Source organism: Lissotriton helveticus, chromosome 11, assembly GCF_964261635.1.
Source record: "Lissotriton helveticus chromosome 11, aLisHel1.1, whole genome shotgun sequence".
In the NCBI taxonomy this organism is placed as follows: domain Eukaryota; kingdom Metazoa; phylum Chordata; class Amphibia; order Caudata; family Salamandridae; genus Lissotriton; species Lissotriton helveticus.
In genome coordinates this window covers 319137049-319152716 of record NC_136072.1, presented here as the reverse complement: position 1 = coordinate 319152716, position 15668 = coordinate 319137049, and the positions used below count along the sequence as shown (strand labels likewise).

The 15668-nt window shown below is 43.4% G+C and overlaps 1 protein-coding gene across 1 annotated transcript in view; it reads left to right on the top strand.

The window, feature by feature from the left end:
- AGXT (alanine--glyoxylate aminotransferase) overlaps positions 1 to 15668 on the top strand; it is a 458404-nt gene that overhangs the window by 341510 nt on the left and 101226 nt on the right. Inside the window, exon 7 of the mRNA XM_078665630.1 lies at positions 10585 to 10680. Coding sequence (XP_078521756.1) covers positions 10585 to 10680 — 96 coding nt within the window. The remainder of the gene's footprint in view (positions 1 to 10584; positions 10681 to 15668) is intronic.

The window sequence follows — 15668 nt, the reverse complement described above, 5'->3', positions numbered from 1 at the left end:
CTGTTGCCCCTTTAACTGCGTTAACTCCTGAACTGTTTTTCTCCCATTTCTATACCATGTCCCTCCTGAGAGACTCTACAAAATGGCGTGGAATCCATGATATGAATACTTCCTGACCCCTTAAGATGGACGCTTAGCCAACAGTAACAAACGTCCTGACCGCTCATCTTTTTTTCCTCCTTGAACCACAATGACCCTATTCAGACCTAATTCCTTTCAGACCTGCTAGCCTTGAGCGCCAGCTGGTGCCCTTATCCTGAACTTCGCCCCTCAATGTTTATTTTATATGACCAGCTACAGACTTATTCCTTTTAGACCTGCTAGCCTTGAGCGCCACCTAGTGGCCTTATCCTGAACTTCCCCCCTCAATTGTTTATTTTATATGACCAGCTTTGTTAGTTCCTTGACATGACCCCGACTTGCCTTTCTCACCCGATGTCCTTTTTCATGCACCAATGTTCATTACCTACTACAATCCCATACTATGCCTCCCCTTCAGTTATCCCAACACGGCCCGAACTCTTGGTCCATTCTCTACCCCCCCAATCTCTCGAAATACGCAAAACAAAAATTCAAACACAACCTTCTCATCCTTAACCCTGAAACACTCATCGTGGACAACTACTACAGCCTGACCGCCCCTATTATTACCAACTACATTTTCTATTCCAAACACCCCTCTAAATGGAAAAGCACTTTCCTACAATCTCTCTCAGTCACGCAGTCCCTCAAAATCCCCCATGGCCATAAACTATCCACTACTCCCTCTCCTACATTTCCTGGGGAAATCAACATCTCCATTTTTAAAACCGGAAACATCCTCATCCAAGCAGCCGTTCCCCACCTTAACATCTTTGAATTACTCTTCAGATCACTGACCATCCAACTACATAATTCCGCCAATAACCTTCCCCCCTTTCATCCTTTGCCCTCCCCCTTAACCCCTCTCCCTCATCCTATACTCCCCTCCACAGATGCTCCCATGTCCAACAATACCTTACAATTGCTGACCATCCAACTTCACAATTCCGCTAATAACCTTCCCCCCTCTCACCCTTTGCCCTCCACTCTAACCCCTGTCCCTTATCCTATACTCCCCTCTGCTGACTTGCTCACATCCAACAATGACTCACAATTGCTGACCATCCAACTTCACAATTCCACCAATAACCTTCCCCCACCTCTCCCTTTGCCCTCCGCTTTAACCCCTCTCCCTTATCCTTTACTTCCTCTGCAGACATGTCCATGCCCAACAATGCCTTACAACTGCTGACCATGTACACGTCCAACAATGCCTCACAATTGCTGACCTTCACCTCCCGCACCCCCCCCGCCCGGCCTTCTCCCATGGTCCCTCCTCTTCCCCTGATCCTCCTGACTCCCCGCAGCTCCCAAGCCCCTGCACACACGACCTGCCCTCACTCCCCACGCCAAGTGTGCTACCCCCACCCCCTTACGGACTCTCCTTGCCCTTCCCCTCCTCCTCTTACCACACCCTATTCCTCCTCCACCAAACCCATCCTCCTTCCCCCGAAACACATTGCACCAACCAACCCGAACCGTCTCTCACTCTATTCCAGAATTGCCCCTTCACCCCCCAGACCCATCCTCTCTCCCTTTGATAATCATGGCTCCCTCCATCCCGACCCGTCCCTCACCCTCCTTCCGAACATTCCTGCCCCTTCATCTCCACCTTCTTCACCCTCGAAGGCCATATACCCACCTTCCCCCTCCACACCCCTCCTATTGCCCTACTACCACAGTCCTCCCATCTCCCTTTCTAGTATCCTCATTCTCCCTCCCAACAGCAAACCACCCCCTATGACGAACATCGCTCAACCCGTGCCACTCCCTCCCCCTTCTCCAATATCCCACCTTAATCTTATATCTACCTCTCTTTGCAACATTGAACGTAATCTTGCCACTCTCACTAGAGATCTCGCTCATCTTAGATCTGACTTCTATTCCCGCAAAAACGGAGCCCTCCCACTTCGGATAAACTCCGCTTGTACTAGACATATGAATCCTGCTACCCCCAACCCATTTTGCACGACTCCTCTACACTGCTGCACACACAGACCTCTCCGCAACTCCTGCACCCTCTCCCCTATGGAGATCCTTGACCTCTGCAAATCCTACCCTGACCGTTCACTCACTAATATCCAGCCTCCCCCGGCCTCCAGCATTCCTGTCATATTGGGGTCTAGCCGAACTCCCCTCTCACCTTGCTCACCTAGGCCACCTCCCCAACTCACCGCCATCCACTCCCTTCCACTCCCCAAAACTCCCCCAAAACCTCTTTTCTGAATGCTTGTTAATTGTCGCTCCGCTGTGCGACATGCCACTGAAATCTCTGAAACTATCCTTAGTGAATCCATCGACATTGCGTTCCTAACGGAAACCTGGCTGAAAGACCACTCGACAAGCATCCTGGACCTCCTCGCACCTCCGGGCTACTCTATTCTCAGGAACGACCGGCCCATCCGAATAGGCGGTGGTATCGCCATCATCTTCAAAGAGGAATTACAAATTTCCCTTGTCAATATTACTAATCACTCCGCCCTTGAATACCTTGAAGCTGAACTCAAAATTCACGGCTCCCAACCCATTCGCCTTCACAACATATATAACCCTCCCGGCAATACTCATCCCTTCGTTGATGAGCTATCCTACCTTCTTACACAATCGTCACTTTCCAACTCCCAAAACATTTTCCTGGGAGACCTCAACCTCCACTGGAATGAGTCCAACGACCCCTCTATCACCCTCCTTTCCAACATTCTCGAGATCAATGACCTCGAGCAACTCTGTCACTCCCCGACCCATTCCAAAGGAGCTATCCTAGATGCCATAATTACAAGCAAAGATCTAGCCCTCCTATCCAACATTGTTCCCATTGACTGGTCCGACCACCATCTCATACTGTTCTCTATAGCGGTCTCTGCCACTCCCCCTCCCACGAAAATCACTAAACCCATGAAACTGTCCAGAAATTTGAATAATATCCCCCCGGATTTACTGGAATCCAAACTCCATGCCCTACTTCTCACCATCCCGCCCTCACTTAACGCGAATGAGCTTACAGAACACTACAACAAAGCAGTGGTGGACACCCTGGATCTCCTGGCCCCGCTTAAGCTCAAAAACCAAAGAACCATTCCTTCCAAATCATGGTTTAATACTGAGCTAAACAATGAAAGACGCTCACTTAGACGGACGGAAAGAACATGGAGACTGCACCCTACCCCCTTGCACCTAGTTTGCCTCAGACTTGCAAGATCTTCTTACAAAAAACACATCTTTAAACAAAAAGCATCCTTTTTCTGAGCACAACTGGACCGAGCCAAAAACAGACCCAGAGAACTGTTCAACATTGTTCGCAATCAAACCTCATCCGCTCCTCCTGTACTTATGGCCTCGATGACCAGATGCGAAGAAATAGCCCTCTTTTTCTCTGAAAAAAATGCTAAAATAGAGCAATCCTACCTGCCGACTCTGACCCCTACCTCCATGTCGTACATCTCCCCTATCGCACCTGCTTCCCGCCCATAACTCCCGCCCCCTCCATGTGCCTCCATAAAACTGATCTCACGCCCCCCCCCTCCTTTCCCTCCACCCTCCATGATTCTAATCCCCCTAACACTCGCCTTAAAAATAACGCCGCTTGGCATAATTTCCAGCCAGTCACTGAAAGAGATGTCTTTGACATCATTGAAAAACTTAAACCCTCCTCACACACTAAAGACCCCCTCCCTTCTAAACTCGTCCAAAAGCTCAAACATATCATTACCCCTGCCTGGACCTTGATCATAAACACTTCCCTAGCCACCGGCTGTGTCCCCACCTCCCTACAACTGGGCCAAATCACCCCCATTCTTAAAAACCCTACTGCTGACCCTAATGACCTCAACAACCTCCGTCCTATTTCCAACTTGCCCCTCCTCTTGAAAGCCCTTAAAAAATGGGTCCTTCTTCAGCTTGACAGACACATTGAACTTTTTAACTTACTTGACCCCCTTCAATCAGGCTTCAGGAAAGGCTGCAGCACCGAAACCGCCATGCTTAACATTATAGATGACATTCACCACTCCCTCGACAATAGCAAATCTAGCCTACTGATCCTCCTCGATCTCTCCGCAGCGTTCAATACCGTTAACCATTCTGTTCTACTCGAAGTCCTTAAAGAAAGATTCCGCCTGAATGGTATGACTCATAATTGGTTTGTCTCATACCTGCAACACCGTGCTCAACAAATTAAAATCCACAACTGCCTTTCGAACTGCTCCCCCATCTCTCTAGGAGTTCCGCAAGGATCCATACTATCTCCCTCTCTCTTTAACCTCTTCATGGAACCCCTCACCCTCATTCTCAAACAAGCCGGGATTAACTATCACCTCTACGCTGACGATACACAACTCTACCATAAGATAAAAACCCATTCTGACATCCTCCACCTCAACAACACCCTCATCAAAATTCAAGCCTGGTTTCACTCGAACCATCTCAAACTTAGATAAAAAAAAAAACTTACATTATTCTTTTCTCCCCAATAAACAACTAGCTCCCCATTCAAAAGTGGATCTCAGACCTTAACGCCCTCAACTGCCCCTTGTCCCTAGCCACCTCAGTCAAATCCCTGAGCATCTCCCTTGACAACCGCCTAACTCTCAACGTACACATCAAAAACTCTGCCAAAGGAGCCCTCTTTACCCTCCGTAACCTTAAGAAAATTAAGCCCTTCATCCCAATTGATGACTTTAAACTGGCAGTCCAATCTCTTGTTCTATCGCGCATTGATTACGGCAATGCCATACTCACCGGAATTCTTAAAACCCTCCTGGCACCTCTAAAATCAGTGCTCAACCTCGCGACTAGGCTGATCACAGACTGCAAACGATTTGACCACATATCTCCCGCCCTCAAAACACTCAAATGGCTCCCCTTTGAAGGCAGATCCACATATAAAACCGCCTGCATTACGCACAAAATCCTCCACCAAAACACACCGACATACCTCTCAAACAAACTGACCAAAGCAGGCTGCACGCGATCCCTGAGAAGCTCCAACACCCTCCTATTTATCCCCCCCTTCAGAAAAAGAATTCCACTCAGTCACGCTCCTTTTCAGGCAATGCCCCACTTATTTGGAATGCCCTCCCAAAAGACCTCCATTGTAACCAGTCCTACCCCAACTTCAAAAAATAACTCAAACTTCTTCTCCTTAATAAATACTGGGGCTTCTAATCCCTCCCTGGTGGCCCCGCCCCTCTGCATCACCTCACCTAGCTGCTCCGCCTATGGCTAGTGACCCCCAGCCTGCCCCCCCTCTCCTTCAGTCTGATCACCTTACCTCCCCTCCTTATGACCCTCAGTTTTCTTGCATGTTTTTGTCCCTCCTGCTCCTTGGTATACTTAGGTGAAGCTTCCCACCAAACTGTGACCGCTAGATTGTATATCTCATAGTGTCTAGCAATTGTTTTTACTTTTTTATCTAGTTGACATGTATCCTATGTGGACTTGCTCTTTTATTAATCCATTGTCTGTGCTTATACACACTGTACCTGTATTCAAACACCTTGTAAAGCGCTCTGATACTCCTGGGTCCAGCCAGCACTATATAAAACCTCTAAAATAAAATAAAATAAAATAAGTGCGGTATAAACACCGCGTTGTGTTGACAGGTGTTGGTGCTGCTCCTAGTGCGGTTGGCTACCAGGAGTCGTCCCACGCCGAGGGAATGGGGCAGAGTATGAGGACTTCCGTGTTGTCTGAGTTCAGCTTCAGGCGGCTGCTCTTCATCCACTCGGCGACAGCTCTCATTCCTTTGTGAAGGTTGGTTTTGGTGGTGAGGAGGTCCTTGAAGAGGGACAGGATCAGCTGGGTGTCGTCGGCGTAGGAGATGATGTTGAGGTTGTGTTGTCGGGCGACGTGAGCGAGTGGTGTCATGTAGATGTTGAATAATGTCGGGCTGAGGTAAGAGCCTTGGGGTACGGCGCAGATGATCTCGGTTGCTTTGGAGCGGAAGGGGGGGAGGCAGACGCTCTGAGTTCTGCCGGAGAGGAAGAAGGTGGTTCAGTCCAGTGCTTTGTCTCCGATTCCAGCATTGTGAAGGCCTGCATGTAGGGTGCGTGGCAGACAGTGTCGAAGGCAGCCGACAGATCCAGGAGGACGAGGGCCGCAGTTTCGCCATTGTCTAGTAGGATCCTGATGTCATCTGTGGCAGCGATGAGGGCAGTTTCGGTGCTGTGGTTGCTGCCGAAACCTGACTGGTATGGGTCCAGGATGCTGTTCTCCTCGAGGTAGAGGGTCAGTTGTTTGTTGACGATCTTCTCGATGACCTTCACTGGGAACGGGAGCAGGGAGATGGGTCGTAAGTTCTTGAGGTCTTTGGGGTCCGCCTTGGGTTTTTTGAGTAGGGCGTTGATTTTGGCGTGCTTCCAGCTTTCCGGAAAAGTCACGGTCTTGAAGGAGATGTTGATTTCCTTATGGAGATGGCATTCGATGGTGGAGCTGGCTTTGTTGAAGATGTCGTGTGGGCATGGGTCTGAAGGAGAGCCGGAGTGGATGGTGTTCATGATTTTGAGGGTGTCGTTGTTGTTTATGTTGGTCCAGGTGAGCAGGGGGTCGGTGAGGATGGTGGTCGTGAGATCAGAGGTCTTGGTGATTGTCAAGGCGGTCGGGGTGTTGAAGCTGTCGTGGATGTCTGAGATCTTGTGCTGGAAGAAGGTGGCGAGGGCGTCGCACAGGTCTTGCGAGGGTGGAATGTCGTTGGTGTTGGGGTTGGAGAGCTCCTTCACGATGTTGAAGAGCTCTTTGCTGTTGTGTGCATTGTTGTCTAGGCGGTCTTTGAAGGAGGCCCTTTTGGCGGATCTGATGAGGTGATTGTGTCTGCGGATAGCGCTCTTGTGGGCTGCGTAGCTATCTGGTGTCTGTTCGCGGTGCCATTTCTTCTATAGTTGGCGGCAGGTTCGCTTGGAGGCCTTGCGGTCCATGGAGAACCAACTTGCTTTCTTGTTGGAGTGTCTGTTGGAGGGTTTCTTGAGCAGGGCAAGGGAGTTGGCGCAGTTGTCGATCCACTGTCTAAGGTTGCGGGTGGCGGTGTCAGGGTTGGTGGAGTCGAATGGGTGGGCTTTGGGCGAGATCGGTGTTTAGCTGGGTTCGGTGACTTTGCTCAAGCATCGGCGAGGAATCTGTTGGGTGCGGTGGTGCGTGGTGGGTTTCCGGAAGGTGAAGTGGATGCAGCGATGGTCGGTCCAGTGGAGTTCGGTTGTGTGGCTGAAAGAGACGTGGGGACTTGCGGAGAAGATGGGGTAATGCGTGTGACCGGCAGAGTGAGTGGGTGTAGTGACGAGTTGTCTGAGTCCGAGGTTGTCGAGGTTGTCTATCAGGTTGGTGGAGTTGGTGTTGTTGTTGTTCTCGAGGTGTAAGTTCAGATCCCTGAGGAGGATGTAGTCTGTGGAGGCGAGGGTGTGCGTGCTGACGAAGTCGGCGATGGCATCGCTGATTAAATTACGTCCCACTCTATTACCCTATAAACTCACAACCCACTCCTAAAAATAACACAATTAATATAATTATCTATTAATTAATTAAAATTAATCATTGATAATACATTAATTATGAATAATAATAAAGAAAAATTAATAATTACTTTATTATAATTAAATTATTTCACACCCTATTCCCCTATAAACCCACAACCCGCTACAGAACTAAAATACACAAAAATGTATTTACATAAAAGTAATTACTGCTAAAAATTTAACACATTCATTAAAAAAACGACAAAAAATTACATTACATACTTTTAACACACATACTAAAATACAGAACACCAATATAAATATTGATATTATTAACGATATTTTTACAAATGATATTACTGTCTTAGATATAAAAAAACTATATTTCTTACCTTTCTGTATTTTCTGTAACACGAGCTTCTTGCAGTCGATATTGTTGTACCTCGATATTTCAAACTCGATATTATGCTAGTTTAAAATAAACAACTCGATATTCTGTCTGTGCAACGTGGAGTCCACTTACTCAGTTGTTGAACGTGAGGCTTTAGCTTGTTGGTGCGGTGTGGATTATTTTAGGCAATATTTATGGGGTTCGGAGTTTGTTATCTGTATGGACCATAAACCTTTGGGTAATTTATTTTCTACTGAAGGAGCCATAAATGCCTCTCCAGCATTGCCAAGTGGCATTACAGATTGATGGAATTATATTTTCAGTTGAAATACATTCCTGGTGTGAAAATCATTTTTGCCGATTGCTTATCCAAGTAACCCCTTTCTAATGGGCAAGATGAGGAGCAGTTGAGGATGAATTTTATATTGTGGCTTCTTTGAGGGATTCTAGTTTCAATTGCATATCTGAGGAGGAGTTGAAGTTGGCAGTTCTAGAGGATGAATCCATTCAACAGGTTATTGGTATGTTAGGTAATGATTGGATACCTAAGGATGATCAAGTGAGTTCATTCAAACATGTTTTTCCGGAGTTAAACTTGCAATCAGGTGTTTTGAGAAGAACTGATTTTTTGGTTGTACCAACTTCTTTGCAGAGCAAGGTGTTGGTTTTGGCCCACAAGGGTCATGTGGGGTTCAGGGCAATGAAAAGAAGAATTAAAGAAGTTTTTGGGTGGCCTGGGATGGATCGTGCAGTTGAACATTTTGTTAGGGACTGTATTGCATGTACCATTACTGACAAAACTCAAGTTACGTCCTATTGAGGCAGTTCCAGTTCCTGATGAACTGCGGTTCAAATTAGAATTAGACATTATTGGACCCTTGTATGTTTTGGATGAACGGCATAGGTATGGAATAGTGATTGTGGATTATGGTTCTAGGTAGCCTGAAGTGAAATTTGTGAGGTCTGCTAACACTGAAGAAGTTATGGATTTTCTCCAGTCTTTATTTTTGAGGGAATGTGCCCCAATTGAACTCATCACTGGCTGCAGAGTTCAGTTCATGTCTTATGAGTTTCAAGCTTTTTTGTGTCATGGGGGCATCAAACACATCACTACTTCGCTATATCATCCCCACAGTAATGGCCTAGTGGAATGCTGTAACAGAGTCATAAAAGACAACATTCAATTGTCTGTGGCCAATTGATTGGATTGGAAAAAGGAACTAGTGGATTTACTCTGAGCTTTGCGTACCACTCCTAATGCTACTACTAAAGTATTTCCTTTTGCACTATTAAAAGGTAGATTGGCTTCTGCCAAATTGGTTAGACCTTGGATGTGAGATCTGAATGTTCCAAATGTCAAGCCAGAATTGGTGAAAGCTAATTTTGACAAAGCCCAGAGTAAGTATGTTACCAGTGAGACAGTCAAGGGAAGAAAACAAGCTGTTTTTAAAGCCAGGGATTGGGTTAAGGTGAAACTTACCGGTTTTGTTGCCAAAGGCCATTCCAAGTTTTCATGTCGTATGTAGATCATTGTTATGAGAGGGAGTTCTGTCAAACTCACTGATGGGAAGTGGTGGAACATTTAAAGGTTGTCAAAGCAGAGATTAGTTACTGACCATAGCATGACGTTCACTACTTAAAGTGGTTCCGGTTCCACCACTCAAGGTGAGCCCAGTTCCAATCTTTCTATAAAAGAAAGGAGACCTCCTGTTTGGCTCAAAGATTATGTTAAATTTTGATGCATCATTATTGTTTTTAACCATGTTTATTCTGTGTTTATTCTTTTATTGTTTTTCTTCATTTCTTTTCTTGTTATTTCTCGATTTTTTTTTTTTTTTTTCGTTAATACTAGCCCACATGCCACCATGGCCACGAGTTATGTGGTAGAATGCTGTCATGTGGAATGGACAGTCAGACAGTTGGTGTTGGTGACTGCTCTGACCGGTCGTATACCTTGAAACTGAATAAAGGAAGTTTACTTACCTTATGATTCCTGTGTTTCCTTTCAGACATATTTAACAAAGATAGGACACATTTCTACTGTCTCCCTGTGCTAAGGAACTGTGTGGTGCCTAGCGTCAATACAGGCATCATTTGCACCATGATGCAAGGTTGCCTGCATTAATAAGCATGATTGTTTTTGTGAAGAAAGGTAGCTTTGTGTGGCTTAGTACATCCCAGTTAACTGTTGGTGTTGCTTTGTGTCACCCTGCTTGACGTAAGGATATTGCAAGCCTTTGGTAAATCTGTGGATCCTAATTTTCCAGTCCTTGGTTTTTCTCATTCACAATACAAAACCACAGCATGCGATTTGTAGTTTTATGTCAAAACATAAGGAACCGTTTCAGCATTGAAGACAGAGGTTTTTAATTCAGGACTGGGAACTAGCATGCGGGGGGATTGTGAGTGTTGCAGGCCTCAGGGCTTTTTTAAGCCATAAAACGTTTTTTGGAAAGGTAATCACCTTAGAACAGAGTTCCCAATCAGGTTGTGAAGGAGGTACAGTAAGGACTGATGGAACTTCCATCCCCCAAGGGAAATATTTATGAGTCAGTTTGTACTCTTTTATCGCATGCAAAGCATAGTACTCCTGTAATTCCATGTATATTATGTTCTTTACCTGAACTTTGTTTCAATTCAAACTAATGCATGGCCTTTTCTATTTACCAGGAAGAAGATTTTCAGGAGAAAGACAAAGTCTCCATCCCTTTACGTGGACATGGGATGGTTATCAAATTACTGGGGCTGTGATGGAAAGCCAAGAATGTGAGATCTTTTGTTTTTTAATCAAATGTTTTTGACATTTGCGAGAGACCACCCCAATGTTTAAACCTCAATGCATTTCCATCTAGAAATTCTAGGAGTTCTGCTACTGAACTGTTATGTTCGTCTCAATGACATTGGGACTCATACCTTGCAGATCTCTTTGGCCCCAAAAGTGAGGCACAAAAAGACACCGTTTTTAAAGATAACAACCTGTCAGAGGTCTCACACTCCTCATTTAGTGAGCTATGCTTGTTAGACAAAGAGTGTTAGGAGTTAGACAAACCTGTTAGACAGCACTCATCTCTTTGGATGTTAAAGGGCTCTCATCCTTTAACAGTATTGGATTGATGCACTTTAGACAAATGTTTCAGTTTGCAACATATTAGTAGGGTTTTCGATGTGGTGTTATTATGACAAGGAGGGTATACTATGCGTTTTTCCTCCCCTATGTGCTAATATAGAGATCTCTTATCTGCAGGTTAATATATATAAGGGCCTTACCCTTGTACCGCAAAATCAGTATGCACACTCATTATTTGATATATTAGTAGGTAAAATTACGTTTTTAAACATGCTTTTATAATTTTTAGTAACTTGTATAAATTTTGGGACTGATTCATGAACTGCGCCCTGTAATTTTTATTTATTTATTTTTATTTTAGAAGTTTTATATAGTTCTGGCACGACCCAAGGGGTATTAGAGCGCTTTACAGCAACGTATAGAACAGACTCTTAAACAGTTAACAGTTCATTAGTAATAAGAAATACTAGATAGAATCCAATTCAGTAGCATGAGGTGAAGCCTTCCGTTCAGAGTGTGGGAGTTCGGCTGAGGAGCTGAAGTAACATAGAGCGGCTATTGTCCAGGGGCATAGAGATGATGGTTGAGGAGAAATTCTTTTAGTTGTCTCTTCAAGCTTGTGAAGGAGGGGTAGGTTCTGATATGAATTGGGAGAGAGTCCAGATTTTTAAATAGTACGTTTTCTAGTACTCTAGTTGCACTGCAAAACATACTATAAAGTGCTAGTCATAAACGGCACGTTTTAGTAACTTGCACTTTTGTACTAACTTACACCTTTGTAATAAATTCCTACCCCTAATATTTTCTATGGGAATGTATTGCAGTACCAGTGGCTAGCCATGTGTAGTGCTAGCCTTACTACACACGTGTAAGTTATTACAAGGCTTAAGTTATTAAAAAAGTGCAGTTTGCGCATACCAAGTGGTAATAAACGTACTCAAAAGTATAAACATACTCAAACGTGAAAGCTACCTTTGTGAATTAGGTCCATGTGTGTCTCCCTTTTTCTGACGGAATAGATATAGGGCCTGATTCAAAAAGGTAATTTACACGTTTTGAGTAATTTTACACTTTTGAAATTCCTCTTCTACTCGACTGCACCTAGTACAAGCCGCATTGGGGCTTCCATACATTCTTACTACTGTCTTAGAGGTGAGATACATTATATGGAGATGGTTGAATTGTACCCAAATAATCTAAAAACACAGTCCTGAAATTAATACAAGCCTTAACAAAAGGGTCCAATCCCCAACTGTCGATTCTTTCTGTGATTTCTCTTCTTTTAGTATTGCCATCTGTCCTTGAGATCTGTCAATGGTTGCCTCAAGCCGTTTAGTAATCCATTATAGAGATGTCACTTTTTTTTCTGTTCCTAATGTGAACAAGTCTGACATCAGCTGGTGCTGAGAAATTCCCTATCTGTTTCCCTGCATCTCGTCCACCATTTTTCTGTATGTTAAGAACTAACCCTTCACAGGCTTTCACCTCTCCACCATTCTCAGAAAGGTCTGAGAATGACCCTTACGTAGACGTTTCCTAGGTGTTCCTATATTACCATAACATGTTTTCAATCCATTGTGTTTATGCCTGGAAGTCCCTGGATCGAAAGCTCTAGAAAATATACAGACGTTGCCAGTGTTTGTCCTAGCTAAAATGTGCCACCCTCATCAACTTCAGACGCTTTCCTAACAAAGGTTCTCCCCCCTGTAAATTAGCTGGCCTCCTACTAGCATCCACTGCAGTTGTGTTGTGATGTAATGCAGTTTCAAATCCACAACTCCCAGTCCTCCCTCATCGCTAGGGTGGTGTAGTTTATGGAGTGCCACCCTGTGACGGTCACCCTCCCATAGTGGATCAATAATGACTGACTCCGGATCCTTGTAAATGGATCAGGACAGAGTCGCTGGGATATGTGAAAAATGTGATATTGAGAAATAGTATATTACGTGTGTCATTATTACCACTTTTGTTAGTGAGATCATAACCTGGACTGAGGGGGTAGGGATTTCCAGCAGCTTATAGAACTGTTTAATGCTCTAGTAGCCCACCCCACATTATCCTATATCACATCGGGCTCTGCATGGTAAATATTCCCTCAGAGATAGATAAATGTGTCGTATTCTCAAAGAATGTCACTGAATTTTCTCAGGTTGTTTGAGATATACACGCGACTTTTTACAGTTTACTTGCAATCTGAGGATTTTCCTGAAGAGGTACAATCTGTCCTTGGGTGCATTAAACCTTGCTCCACGGCCCCACGGTATATTACAATATCATCTGCGTACTGTGAGATAATAAGGTTTACACCATTCAGTCGTATACCTAAGCTCTTATTCTTTCTTCCCGTAATAACCGCCAAGGGTTCCATTGTGTGCTCAGAGTCTCAAGTAAAGAGTCCCTGTTTTGTACCCCTCAGAATCTGACATTGATACTCTGGGGCATATTACCAAGCAATAGCGATAATTATCGCTATTGCTAGGTTAGAGACAAAAATTTACCGCAGAGCTGTGGCGATTTTTATCGCAGATAAACCTTGGTATTACCAAGGTTTATCGCAAATGCGATAAAAAACGGCCGCAATGCATGAATATCGCTGAAAAGTCCGCGATATTCATGCATTACCGAGCTAATGCTCTTAGCCATGTTATCCACCTCCCATTGGATAACATGGCTAAGAACTGCTCAGGGCAGGTGTTAGCTTTTGGAGATATTCGCGCTTAGCGCAAATATCTCCAAAAGTTGGTAATAGGAGATAGCGATGTTAGCAACTGTTTCCAGTCGCTAACATCTTGGCACGCCCACTTTGCATGTCATTAGTGATAAATATCACTGACATGCAAAGTGGGGCCCAAGATGGTCGCTATCTCCTACTAGCTGTCGCTAACTGTTGTTAGCGACAGCTAGGTAATAGGGAGATAATTTTATCTCCTCTTTCTTGGCTTTTAGATAAACCCCCTTGATAATCCGTTTTAAATATATTTAGTGTTTGCCGACTTTAGCTATTCCCCTTTGTCAGCTTTAAATGAGATATTTACACGTTTGCGTGGCACAAAGGCGCATTCGGCTTGAACAAAATGTTTTCTTGTTTATTTATCTGCAGAATAAGAGACTACAGTTTGGCCAAGATTTCCTCAATTTCTATATCTCAGGCTCATCTGCTACACGGCATTTAACAATGATATGTGCACAGAGGTGATGGATGCAAAAATGCTGGTTCTGGCTGGTATTTCCACAACATTACGGCCTCACCTGTCGTTTATAATCTGTTAGGTCAGGGTTCCCAAAGTTTTGACTCCTGAGGACCCCTATTGATTCACTACCGGAAGCGGCGGACCACCAAGCAATTTGTACTATTTAAAATTCAAACATTTAACAGTATTTTGCAAAATATACACAAACATGTGCACACCACACAAATACTAGAATTAGTGAAGATTTTATAATTTTATATTGAAAAATTTGCAAAAAATGAAACATTTTTATGGGAAGGTTGGGACAGAATCTTGGTGACTAACTTTTCAATGTTTGGTTTTATTTATTTCGCGGTATGAGGCTGCTGCCAGGGCCAGACTGAAAACCCAAAGCAGCCCAGGTAAATGTTGTCAGCCCCGTCCTCGTACTGTACACACCAAGTGAAACGAATGAGCCTGACTACTACAAAGGGAGATTTGTGGGTAAGAAAATTAGGGGGGAAATGGTGCATTCTAAAACACATTTGTCATTATATATTAAATTGTATTATCTTTTAAATCATAGTAAATGATGACTTTTCTGTGCACCAGGATACAACAATCTTTGTTGGGGCTTTCACTATTACCTCCAACAGGTCCTCATATCTCTCCATAGCCCGTCTGTCACATGTATTTCATTTGTTTTACAGCACCTCTCATAGGTGCAGAGCTAGAATATCGATGCAAAAATATCGATGTGCATAAATATTGTGGTAAAAATATCATTGGTCAACAATATTGAAATAAAAAATATTGTGGTGCTGATATTGATTTTGTGTATTTAATATCGATGTAAAAAATATCGAAGTGTTTATTATCGTTTGCAAAAATATAGATGTTAAAAAAAACGATTTTTTAATTAATGTTATGTATTTTAGTATATATTTTATATGCTTGTGATGCATGTACTTTTTGTATAGGAATTACAAAATTATAGCTGGTTGTGGGTTTATAGGGGAATAGGGTGGGAAGTAATTAGATTATATAAGATTTATTGATTATTTTTACTAGTCATACTTTTTTTACATTAGAATTTTGCGTTTTTAGTACTGTAGCGGGTTCTGGGTTTATAGGGGAATAGGGTGGGAAGTAATTTAATTATAGTAAATGTATTGATTAATTTGTATTCATTAATATTTGTTGAATTGAGATATTTTAAATATGTAAATACATTTTTATTAATTATGTAATCATTAGTTGTTAAGTAATTTTAATTAATTAATTGGCAATTTATTATGTTAATTCTGTAATTATTTTTAGGTGTGTGGTTGTGTTTGTAGGTGAAAATGGTGAGAAGAGTGGGAACTAATTTAATTTTAATTGATAAGTTAATCATTAGTTGTTAAATATTTTCAATCAATTAATTAGTAATTAATTATGGTAATTGTGCAATTAATTTAAGTTGTGTGTTGTGGTGGGTGTGGTGTTTACAGGTGGGAAAGGTGGAACGTAATTTA